The sequence below is a fragment of the Chlamydotis macqueenii genome, chromosome 20 (genome assembly GCF_036417535.1).
Source record: "Chlamydotis macqueenii isolate bChlMac1 chromosome 20, bChlMac1.mat, whole genome shotgun sequence".
Lineage (NCBI taxonomy): Eukaryota > Metazoa > Chordata > Aves > Otidiformes > Otididae > Chlamydotis > Chlamydotis macqueenii.
Window position 1 is genome coordinate 4,935,672 of NC_141575.1, and position 12,166 is coordinate 4,947,837.

General features: G+C 38.7%; 1 protein-coding gene across 3 annotated transcripts in view; it reads left to right on the forward strand.

The window, feature by feature from the left end:
- Positions 1 to 12,166, forward strand: part of AK8 (adenylate kinase 8) — an 80,497-nt gene that overhangs the window by 20,888 nt on the left and 47,443 nt on the right. For all 3 annotated transcript variants that reach the window (XM_086764080.1, XM_086764079.1, XM_086764081.1), the window contains exons 5-8: positions 418 to 486; positions 7,797 to 7,878; positions 9,439 to 9,510; positions 10,342 to 10,542. In XM_086764080.1, the coding sequence (XP_086620206.1) occupies positions 418 to 486; positions 7,797 to 7,878; positions 9,439 to 9,510; positions 10,342 to 10,542 (424 nt within the window). The remainder of the gene's footprint in view (positions 1 to 417; positions 487 to 7,796; positions 7,879 to 9,438; positions 9,511 to 10,341; positions 10,543 to 12,166) is intronic.

Below are 12,166 nucleotides of genomic sequence, written 5' to 3' on the forward strand. Positions count from 1 at the left end.
AGATTTCACTTCTCTCACATGATGGCTGTTAAGATCGCTGATGCCAAGTCCACGGACATACGAAGCGGTAGTGGGCCAGACACTTGTGATGAACTGCTTGTGGGTGTGATGTTCCAGTGGATCCCTTTGCAGGTTTGATGTGCAACGTGTGTTCTGGTGTGAAAACCTGGCACTGGTTCCATGCTAGTGTGCAAAAACCAGGGAGGTAGGCTTTGTCTTCAGCTTACCTTTAACACCGATTTTTGTGCCCTTATTAACTCTCTGATATATTACGTTAACGACTTGGGACTTGCGCCGATTTATTTATTTATTTTCAAGAAGACATCTTACTTCACCTTTAACCGGAATATGCCTGCATGGTAAAATTCCTTTTGAACTCAATTGTGAATATTCAGCCTTTTTTTGTTCTTTCTTTAGAAAATTCCCAACGCGCTTTGGGCCAATCTGATCCAGGAACGTCTGTCAAACGTGGACTGCATCAAACAAGTAAGAATTGCTCCTCAGAGGGCCGGTGGATAAGCACTTACACAACTCGTGCATAGTAGTTAGCATTCTGAGTCCTGAGCAGAGGAGGGAATGGGGGCAAATCATTGGGGGCTCTGGAGCGGATTGCTTTCTTGAACATCAGCAGAGGGAGTTTGGAGCTTTATTAACAGGATAAAGGGGAGGATGAGAGTATGCATATGCTAATCTTCTAGCACAGAGATGATCAAAGGCTGAACAAGCATAGCTTTGTTGATTGCCTGGGGCAACTGGCAGAGTTATAGTGGACAAAACAGATAAACAGAAAATACATATAAAATTCAATATGTTGAGTTAAAATCTTAACTCTTATTTAGGAAGAGTGGGGGGGTTGGAAGGAGTCTGACGTTATTCGTATCAATTTTCTTTATTTCTCAATGTATCTTTTTTTCTTCCTGTGTTACGAAAAACTGCATTTGAATATATTCTCCTCTAGGTAATAATTAATATGTTCACTGTTAGTTTACACAAATAGGCAACTGAATAGGCTTAGCTGTATTCACAGATGTGTGGCTTTGCTTTTCTCCTAGCCTCAGTGTAAGTAGAGACTTTTAACACAGAACTCTAAGAGAACTAAAGTAGATTAATGTTGATTGAAATTAATGTCTGGACTCAAGGAAAGTGAAGTCTCTTTCATGTGTTTCCTTTAAAATCTCAGATGATGTTATGGTTTATTGAGTCCATAATCAGCCCATTATAAGGGATTATTTGTAAAAGACATAGTAATCTAATGGATGAAATCCTGTTTCTGAACAGTGCCAAAATGCAGACTGCATGTTGTTTGATGCAGTTCTTGAGAAGAAAAAGCCCAGTCCAAAGTAGGTGTTATGTTCATGAAGGACTAAATAACTTTTTTTTTTTCAGATAAATGGTGTGTGTTTTTGGAACAGTCACTCTGTCACTCCTGCACCTTTGGGTCAGGGGATAACTAGTACTTCCTGACCTCACAGAGATATTGCAGGGTTCAACGTTTTATTAAAACGTGTTGCTTCTCAATATCATCATCTACCTTGTTGGATGAATAAAGCAGGGCTGGTAATTAACATTTCAACAAAATGTGACATTTTCTTCTTAGCATTGGGCACTGAAAGAAACTGAAAATGCTGAAAATGCTATGTCCGGTACTTCTTTCTCTGCATTCCTGATTTTTGGTGTAGTCTGCAATGACCTGCAGACTGGATCTTTCCATCTGTGTAAAACAAAATAATTTTGGGGGTTGGACCATTGCCTTGTAGTTTTTAAGATGGTAATTCTGTAGTGCAGAAGTGTCTACAGGTGCAGAGAAATGTCAACAAAGCTAGCAAGAAGAATTTTTAAAATTGTTTTCTGCCCAAATTGAAGATCTCTGCTTTTGGAACTCAGATAAGATAAATGGTTGCCAAAGGATTCTTCATGTGCATCAGTGCAAAGTCAACTATCTTAGCTTAAGTCACTGATGGAAGTGGCTGTCAGCGGGCCTGCCTTCTGTAAGCTAGATCAGATGGTCCGTTACAGCGTATGAACTGTGGAAAGGATAACTTGATCAGGACGGTAATGAATAGCCAGAGCTGTAATCTCCTAAATGGTTCCTGCCTGACAGGTTTGCCAGAGGACATCTGTCTGTGTCATATTTCTGTCGCAAGTCTATAGCTGTAGCAAAACATGCTGCTCTCTTTAAGCTGTAGCTTAGAACTAGCAATAGCTAAACTTCAACTTATCCCATTATTTAATCCACTGGTTGCAAGAGGATTTAATTTAGAATACTACCTGCTGGGGTTTAATGTTACTGAGAAAAATCATTAAGCTAAACCAAACTTTTCCTTGCCCAGCTGATCTTGTTCTTTTGCCAGATCACAGAAAAGTGTGTGACAGTGCCCTTTTCTGCATAGGGAAGTATCTTGCTGTCAAAGTCCTTCCTTTTACATCAGTGGAGAAAGCTCTGAAGGAGTGTTTCTTGCTCTGTGCTTCATTATCTGGGAGATCGAACAATGGTTTTTGGATCTTTAGAAAGGAGTAAAGGGATTGGCAGAAAAACTGAGTTATCATTTTTTCTCTACAAAATACTTTACGCCATGATTGAGCTATTAATTTTGAATTTGCAAAGTAGAATTAAGCTTTTGCGTTGGTTGTCACTGTGCTGGAATTATATGGGTCTGTCTGGTTTCACTTGAAGGTCTTTTTAGCTAAGCTATTTTATTTTATTTTATTTTGACTGGTAATAGTTATTTAGCACTCCAGATCAAATGTCTTGTACTATTTAATGTATTTGTTTATCTCTAGTATATTCACACAGGACTTAGACCTTTCAACTGGCAGGAGAACCTGTTTAAAAGCACACGTGGTGCACCATCTTGTTCATTTTCGTGGCGTTTTTGAATTAAAGAGTGCAACTGAGGAACACTTGGGAAACCAATATCATCAGCTCTGGATATACTAGCAAACAAGCAGCCAAAAAGACTATGAATGTCAACATTTTTTATGTAAGCAGTGCAATGAGATACCGTGGACACACAGCAAGTGAGGTGATTGTATGATTTACTGCCTTGTCCTTGTGGCAAGGTGTTAACATCTATCTTAAGTGAAACTTCTCCTCTAGTGAGTGTGTTGGAAATATCTTTAAACCTGTAGAAATGAAAATGAGTTAGAAAGATGAGAAACTCAAGAGAGAAACCACAACCATTGGTGTGTAGGCAAATCCTATTGCTCTCCAAAAGGCTGCATCCACCCCATGCTTTTTTGGCCCCATGCTTTCTATAGTTCTAGCATGGTTCTAGTTCTCCTTTTAACACTGAGGCAAAGATCTCTTAGTGAGTGACTGTTATTTTAAGTACTAGGTCATGTAAACTCTGAGTGAAGTGTCAAGATGTTTGAAACACCAAGAGCTGCAGAGTGTCCTGCCTGCGTTTTGTGTTCCTGTTATCACCAGCAACACTGAACCAGTGCTGGGTGTGTTACAGACCTAGGGGAAAAAAAAAATCCTTTATAAAGCTTCCCTGACATTCAGCAAGAATTGAGCGAATGCTATTAGTCTAGTTTCAGCTATTTTTAGGAAAAACACATAATTCACTTTTCAAAGTCGTGTCGGTTATTAAAAATCTTTTAATCAATAGATAGTAGTTCACAGTCACTAAAACTTCCTCACCTTGTGTATGTCTTTTCCATTTGAAAGGGGATCTATGCATTTGAATTGCAGTATGTTCTTGTGTGGTTGGAAATTGAATTAATACTGTGGATTTTGTACTTCATTGACCAGATTTATGCCATTTCTCTGAAAACATGAGTCAGCATTTTTTTTCTGAGCCTGTTAATAGATTAGGAACAGTATGTTGGACCGTAGTACCACCAGCTGTTTGTTTTATTTCTCCTTGTGGTGTCATTGGCTTGGCATTAATTGTACAGCTTTCATCCCACTGACAGTAGGAATACGGAATTTTTTGTGCCATTGTTTTGACACTCACAGGTTTATAGATGTCACAGGCATTCTCTAAGGAGAACATTTTTATTGATCAACAGCTCTGCTGAGACGCTGTGTTGTGTGTTCTTCTAATACAAATGTAGTTAGGACTGCGCGGGATCAGACGGGTAGGTCTTCCAGCACTCGCAGAAAACTTATTGCAAGCATTATGTTAGAACCTGGGATTTGTGAAGCCGATATGAAGACTTTTCATCTCACAGGGCTGGTACACGTTGGCTGCGCACCGCTGACTGCTGGTGGTGTGGAGGGAATTTATAGAACTGGGGAAGGCTGGTGAAGAGATTGCTACGCAATGAATTTGTGAGAGAGAAAGCTGAGCAATCTTACTCATGTCTTAGGACTATTTAGAAACTAAGCTTAGGCCAGTGACTCACCTGAGTAGTATCAGAATTACTTTTGGTATTAAGCAGCTCAGAAGAATAGTGGCTATTCTTGAAAGGGAAGGAGAAGAGAGCAATGGCTGTGGGTTCTTTCTGGTTTTACCTTGGCAGATAATCATGTTTGTTGTCTCTGTGAAACTCCGTGCAAGGACAGTGATGTTACACAGATCTATCTGGGGAGAGAATCTCCCTATTCACCATCTTCTTTGTTTTCCAAGAAGAATGTGGTGCTTTTTTTTTTTTTTTTTAATAGCTTTGCAGCTTACTCACCATACAAAAATAATATGGGAAATAAAAGGTTTCTTTCTAATGGAAAATTGGGTCAAGTTAGAGCTTATTCCATCATCCATGCTGTGAATGTTGATGGACTGCAGGAGTTGGGTGGACAATATTTCTACTGCACTCTTCAGTCTGCTGTTTTCTGAAAATCTCAGAAATTTCAGATCCATGCTGGCAAAACTACTGTTGACATTATTTTTTTAAATTATTGTCTATCCCCTTTTTTCAGATAAGAGTGAAATGCATGTAATACTCTCTCAAAAATACTGAGTGCTGATGTGGAAAAACTGTTGTGATGACCCGTTTTCCTAAAGGCTGCGGTATTCATGACCTTTGACCTTTATGTTTGTGGCTGAGATTTTTTCAGATGTGCCACGTAATTCAGCATTGTTTCTTTGCACTATCCCTTTTCATCATTTTATAGCATTTTGGATTCTGTAATTAAAAAAACCAAAAAGACTGTGTAGGTCAAATAGCAAGGGAGAACTGAATACCCATGTCAGTATTATTGGGGTGGAAAGTGTGAAAGTGTGTAGGCTTGGTGTTATAGCTGAGAGTAGTGTGCCAGCAAGGAATGAGATTTGCATTTGGGAACGACCTTGAGCATTTCATTTTCTCCAGATTCCTTAAATCTGGAGGGGAAAGTGATGACTTTCCAAGTAATTCCTTGTTGCTGATTTTTGGCATGGCATGGGGCAAGGAGCACTTCACCTGGCATTAAGGCAACAGCAGAATGCTGTATTTACAGCAGTCTTCACATGGGAAGGGGTTGAGGTTTCCAGCTGAAAGAGAAGGAGCAGTGACCACAGAGTAAAGCACCATGGAATTCCTCACTGCTTGCCTTTGTTCCACCCGTGATGTGATAAGGTGCATGGATGTAAGGTTACTGCTATCAAGAACAAAAAATAGATGGCTTCTAAAAGAAACAAATTTACCATGTGAAGTTGCTAATTACACTTTAATGATAGTCAGGAGGGCAAAAAAGACCAGTGTTTGCATAAAGCATGATAGGCATATTTTAAGTCAGGTCTTGCTCTGCTATGTCTTGCTTCCTCTTGCTTCGTTCCCAAGCCACACTCCCTTTTTACTCTTTTTTTTTTTTTTTTTCCTTTTTTTTTTTTTTTTATCTGTGACATCTGCTTGGAGCTTGTCCCTCCTGTGATACCATACTACTTGCAGCTGTTCAGACCTCCAGCTCTGAGCTGTGCATGGGGTGCCCTGAGCATACGGCCTTTTTGATGTGTGATAAAACAGAACCAAGCCACTGGGGGTATGGAGAGGGAATGCAGCAGAATATCAATAAACCTGTTCTGAACAAAGCTGCAGCTCTGTAGTGGAATAGACGTTTCACTGAAGTGTCAAGTAGATGGATAATGTATTCTAATTAGGGGCTGACTGATACCCTGGAACTCGGAGACCTTTGGAAATAAGATCCAAAATGCTAACTACTTTTGTAGTGTGTGTTTATTTTGCATTTTTCTAGTGCCGTAAAACGTATTTGTTGCAGGAAGCTATTTATTGAACTATGTTTTCTTACATTGCAAAAACTTTTAGCCATGAAATTGTTTATTGCCTGTTTTAAGTACCTTTGAAATTTGCATCTAAACCTCTTGAAGTTCGCAGTACAATGTTAAAATACAATATTGTATTTACTGCCTGTTGCTCAGTATGCGATTTTGAACAATAAGCTGGAGTGGCATTAGAAGAAATGGTCTTGTGGGGTGGGGTTTTTTTCATTTGTTTTGTTTTATTTTCCAAAAGTGTCATGCTTAGAGTGGAGAAAATGAGCCAGATTTGTAGTCTGTGTAAACTGGCATAAATTTATTGGCTTCGGGTCTCTAATGCCATTTCTCCCTAGAAGAGGATCTGGACCCATATATGTGTTGTACAAGCACAATATATTCAGAACTAGGGCTGAAGTTCCTAGCGTACCTCTGAAAATATTGTGCAGCCTTGGCTCCTGCGAGTCCCGAGGGATAAATTGATTTCTCAGCACCTGTGTGACCTTAGACAGCAGTTCATTCTAATTCGATAGAGCAAACACCGGGAGTGGCAAAAATGGCTTGCAGTTACTTCAGTCTCTTCTTTTCTACAGATATCAGCAGGACGACATGTTCCTGAAACCAGGCTAATTAAGGAATTTTAAATAGTCTATTCTATTTTCTTGTATAATTGGAATGTCCCAATTTCCTCTTACAGAAGTCATGGAGATACGTTTCCCTGAAATATTTCTAAAACCTTTGGACCCCATACTGACGGAGCTTCAAATTTATGTGGGAGATGATAATGATTGCTAGCTAATGCAATATTAAAATATCTTCTTTATTTCAGTACAAAGATGGGTTCCAGATTCATTGTAATATCACAAAGTTATTTTGAGGTCCAGGATACAGTGACAAGGACGTGTGTGGTTAAGCAGCTAGCAGATAAATTAGAGAAAGTTTAGGAGATTCGGACTTGAGACTGAGAAGTGGATTAGATTTCAAATACCGCATCACACAGAAATTGAGTGAGGCTGCAGCTCTCCTACGTTATTTCACAGATCTGTAAATGTTTTTTTAAAGAGACTCAATCCAACACTTAGCTGGCTATAACAAGGACTTAAGGGAGCAAAAGGCTCTTTTTTCTTTTTTCTTTCTTTTGCTCTGTTGCTTCATTAGCTTTGGGAGCAGTGGTTCCATTACTGTGAGTTTTCCTGTATAATTTAAGAAAATAATGAAAGCGTGCATATTTTCCTCAGTGTTCTTGGCATTAAATCTGTCTTTAGATTTGTTTAGCCTCTTTTTTATACGCAGTGTAGGCTGGTATCCTTTTGAATATTTCAAAACTGTAGAAATTGTTTGGGATTGTTTTTATTCAAGATAGAAGTTTTGGTGGTGTAGTTTTTTTTTTAAGATTGAAGCATTTAAAAAAAAAAAAATCTTTGCTACAACATATAAGTTCCCATTGCTCTGTGGCAGTGGTGTTAGTCCATGTCATTTCACAAAAATATCAGGGCTCCATGTTTGCTTTCTTCTCTCACAAGCACCCATAACAAATACTGTACTGTTGTGGCATCAGAATGAAGTAATTTTTTGTGTCATTTTTGCCCTGATATTTGGTGCTAATTCTTGTTTTTTCTCTTCCAGAATCAATAACTCTTTCATGTTTTTGTTCAATAGGGATGGATTTTGGAAGGCTTCCCTGAAAATCAGGAACAGGCGTGGACGCTGCAATCATCTGGCATCATTCCTAGGCATGTTGGTAAGCAGCACAAGGTCTATGTGTGATTGCATCCAGTAGGAAAGACTAGAAGTATTTCTTTCCAAAAATCCTCAATAAATTCCATACTGATACTGAAGACACTGAAGTTACTTGAGGTAACCCGTGAGACTTTAAACTCTGTCTTTCACACGTGAACCCTTTTCTTCTTACACATAGGAGTCTAGCAAATTCAAGACAACTCCAGCAAGTGTCTGGAGCAGCTATATGTAGTTTGCTTCTGTTCTAGGAGTGGATCTAAGTTTTCACTGGCTTTCATCTCTAGAAATCAGCCTTTATCCTCAGACCAAAACAATTCCTCATGTACTAAATACAAATTTATCCTTCTATTGAATTAGCGAATGCAAACTTAGCAAACTACTTCACCAAGTGAAGTGGGAACATCATGATTTAAGCTTGACCTCCCCGAGCATGGGTGGATTCTGACTTGATTTGAGGAGCATTGTTTACTGGCAAAGTGCTGATAGACAAGACCTTGACAGCTGCCCTTGCCATCTAGAAGAAGCCAGTTGCCCCAAATTAATATAATTAGAGGACCTACTTAGAATGTAAGAAATTATTATGATTGTGTGGAATGCAGTGTGAAATGATAAATGTAGACCTTGCCAGTGGATAGTGAACAGAATATTAGCGAACTTTATGAATTGTCACTTTGGATTTGATTTGGATGAGATTTGACTGTTAATGAAGAATTCAGAATCACTGCAATAGTTAGGCAGAAATGTTTAATGTCTAGTACTTGCATGTATTTTTAATATAGCTAATAACATCTGAAGTTGAGTTTTGCTCACAATTATATCCATGCAACCAAGACCTGAATGAGAATCTTAAAGCTCAGTCTGTCTAGTTAATCAAAAAGAAGATTGAGAGGACAAGATTTATGATGTATGAGTACCTTAATAGGGAGAAAAGCATCTGAAAGAGCTATTTGATACAGAGAAGAAAGTCATAAGAACAACTTGTTTGAAACCTGTAATCAAATGCACTGAAAATAGTAATTAAATTAGTGTTTAACTGTGAGGATGATTAGCCAAAAGCAACCTAGGGAACTGACAGATTCTCCATCTTTTGATGCTCTCTAATCAAGTTTGAGCACTTTTCTGTGAGGTTATCAAAAACCAAGTTTCACTGGTCTCACTACCAAAGTACCTGGGTGAGAAGTGGTTGTGGAATGGAAGATAATCAGTCTGGAGTGATCTGTGGGCGCTTCCATCCCAGGCTCCAAATGTAACGTTAGTGAGGGAGAACCTTGTTAATTGGTATGGATGATGAGGACAGCTACTACTCACGGATACTGGACTGGATTAATGTATATTTTATCCCACTATACTGTTTAGAAGGTGGAGCAGAACTCTGATGAAGAGTGAAGTAAAGTATTTGCAAGTCGAATATTGGGAAAGGAGAATGAGGCAAATGTGCTTGAAATATGTTCATCCATCTTTAATACTAGGACAAACCTAAACAGTTACAGGAAATTAAGTAACTAACAAGAGCTACATTTTTTTTTCTTTTTCTTTTTCTTTTTTTTTTTTTTGTCCTTAGTTGTGCTTTATGCTCCGGACACTGTGCTAATTGAGAGGAGCAGTGGGAAAAGGCTTGATCCCCTCACAGAAGGTGCAGTATATGTTTGTTCCTGATCTCCACTAGAAACTGGAGTGTTGCTTGATCTCAGAAACATTACAAATACCAGTGGTATTAAATATTAAACGATATCTCTTTAAGAACTAGTAGGAATTTATCATTCTAAATGTAAACTATTTGGAAAAAGTATTTGTTGACATTGCATTATTTTCTGTACCAATAAAATAAGGGAAAATGTAAAGCTCAGTATTGAGCCTGCAAACTGTAGAAGGTTATGTTTGAAGGTTAGAGCTCTCCGTATGAGTTTACATTTTGCTATGCATCTTTGCTAGATCCTGTTGTTTTGTTGTTTTTTTTTCTGAGGTGTAGGTATGCTTTAAGTATCTTCCGTTAAATGTCTGTGAAATAGTCTTAGCTCTGTATTGTCTGTTGAGTATAATTCTCAGTCATCCATCACAAAATAAAAATTGATCCGTAAAAAAAAATCACATTGGATGTTTCAGAAGGAATCAGGATGGATGTTCTTAAATAAAGAAATGGTGTTTATTTGCTGCAAAGGAGATTTGCTTTCAAAGGTCTTGCTTAAGGTTCAGTCTAAGAATTTGTAGAGCTATCCCCAATTCCTTGTTTTCATGCATCGTGCTGTTTTGGCTACATGGGTGGGCAGTTACCCTGGCCGCTTCCTGCCTGTGCATCTGCAGGGTAATGGTCAGCTGGCAGTACAAGTAGCAATGGACGTGCACAGGTTATTGCTGGTGACACAATATAAAGCAGTCTCAAACTGCTTAAATCAACGACCTTTTCGGGCTGAGCAAGACCTATTAAATCATCCTTTTAGTTTCCTAATCAGTGTCTAACTTCTAGAGGTGTACCATACGACCTTTGACTGGCCAAGTGACCCGCTGGTACAGCAACGTTTGGTGAAACCAGAAGATCTATCTGAACATGAGGTGTCAAAGAAACTGATGGAATATCACAGAAACTTCCCTAGCATTTTCCAGATCTACCAAAAAGTTTTGAAATCGATCAACGCAGACCAGCCTTCCATGGATGTCCTCTCACAGGGTAAATATGTATCTTTATTGCAAATCTGGTAGCTGATAAACTCTTATTTGAAAGGTAGTTCCTAGCTGTTAGAGACAGTTTGTAGGTGTCATGGTTTTGCCCTAGTCAGCAATTGAATGCCGTGCAGCTGCTCGCTCCCCCTCCCCAGCAGGATGGGGGAGAGAATCAGGAAGAAAGGAAAACTCATGGGTTGAGATGGAGACAGTTTACTAGAATAGCAAAGGAGGATGATAATAACAACAAAATATAGGGATACTAAAATATACAAAATGAATGATGCCTGATTTCTCACCACCCAATGACCAATACAGCCCGTCCCGAGCAGTGATCACAAATGAAACCAAGCAGCAAGCAAAGGAGTGAGAGAGAGAGAGAGGTGCCCCCCAGCCAACCCCCACTTATAAACTGAGCATGATGTTTGTGGCATGGAATACTCTCTTTGGCCAGTTTGGGTCAACCGTACTGGCTATAACCCTCCCAGCCACCTGCTCCTGCATATTAGCCAAACCTGGGAAGCTGGAAAGTGCCATTGGTCTCCTTAGCAACAACAAACATCATCAGTATATTATCAACATCCTTCACATACCAAATCCCATACTAAGTCCAAACTGCAGCAGCTACTGAGAAGAAAATTAGCTCCATCCCAGTTGAAACCAGGACAGCAGGATTAGGATTAGTCAACACAGAAGGCTCCCAGCTGAGTTGTGTTCTCTCTAGTACAGCGTTTGGGCTGTTCCTGGTAATTATTTTACAGGAGTAGAGTAAGGGCGGATGACTGGAGAGTCTTAGATCCACAGTCCTGCCAAGGAACAGCTGACTTAGCAGAGCAAATGTCACTGTTATTTCTGCAAGAGTCTCTTCTAAAAGTCTGCATTGTGGCTCCATTGTTTATCTCCCAAAAGGCTAGTACCTTCCGCAAGTCTGATAACAAGAAGCAGAAGTAGTTCAAAGCTGGTAACATTTCATTATTTAAAAGCTGTTTGTGCTGGTAGCTTTTCTGTTCAACGATTCTTGTTTGCCTTTGCCTGACGGTAATGCAATCTGACTTTTAATGTTGATTCTTCAAGAAGAGAATAAGGAAACTGCCAGAAAGACCAGCTGATAATGTACTTTGTAGCTGTCAGTCTGTAGATGATCTGTTATATTCCAGCAATTTTGCATCTCAAAAAGGTCTTTTTTTTAATAACAAGAGCTGCACTTTTAAGATAAACAAGTAGGAAGTTTATATTCTGAATTTACACATTAATTACCTCTAAATTACTTAATTAAATTTAAAAGTTCATATCATCATTCATAAAGAATTCATGCCTTGAATTGTAAATAAAAATGTGAGAGCCTGAATATTAATTATTATTAATTAATAATGTAGTGAGATAAATTGAAAACCGAAATGAAAAAATCCTCTCTAGATCTTTTTTTCTGCAGTGCATCAAGCAGCCAGATTTTTTTTTTTTTTTTTAAAGAATAATTAGATGTGGAGACTGTCTAGGGGATCATTACTCCTAATTAACTTGGTTATTTACTGCAAATTAAGCATCATTTGTAAGCAGGGTGCTTTGCCTGTAATGTTTGTGCTTTTCAATACACTGGGTTAGGGAAAATGTTCAGAATAACTAGAGCAATC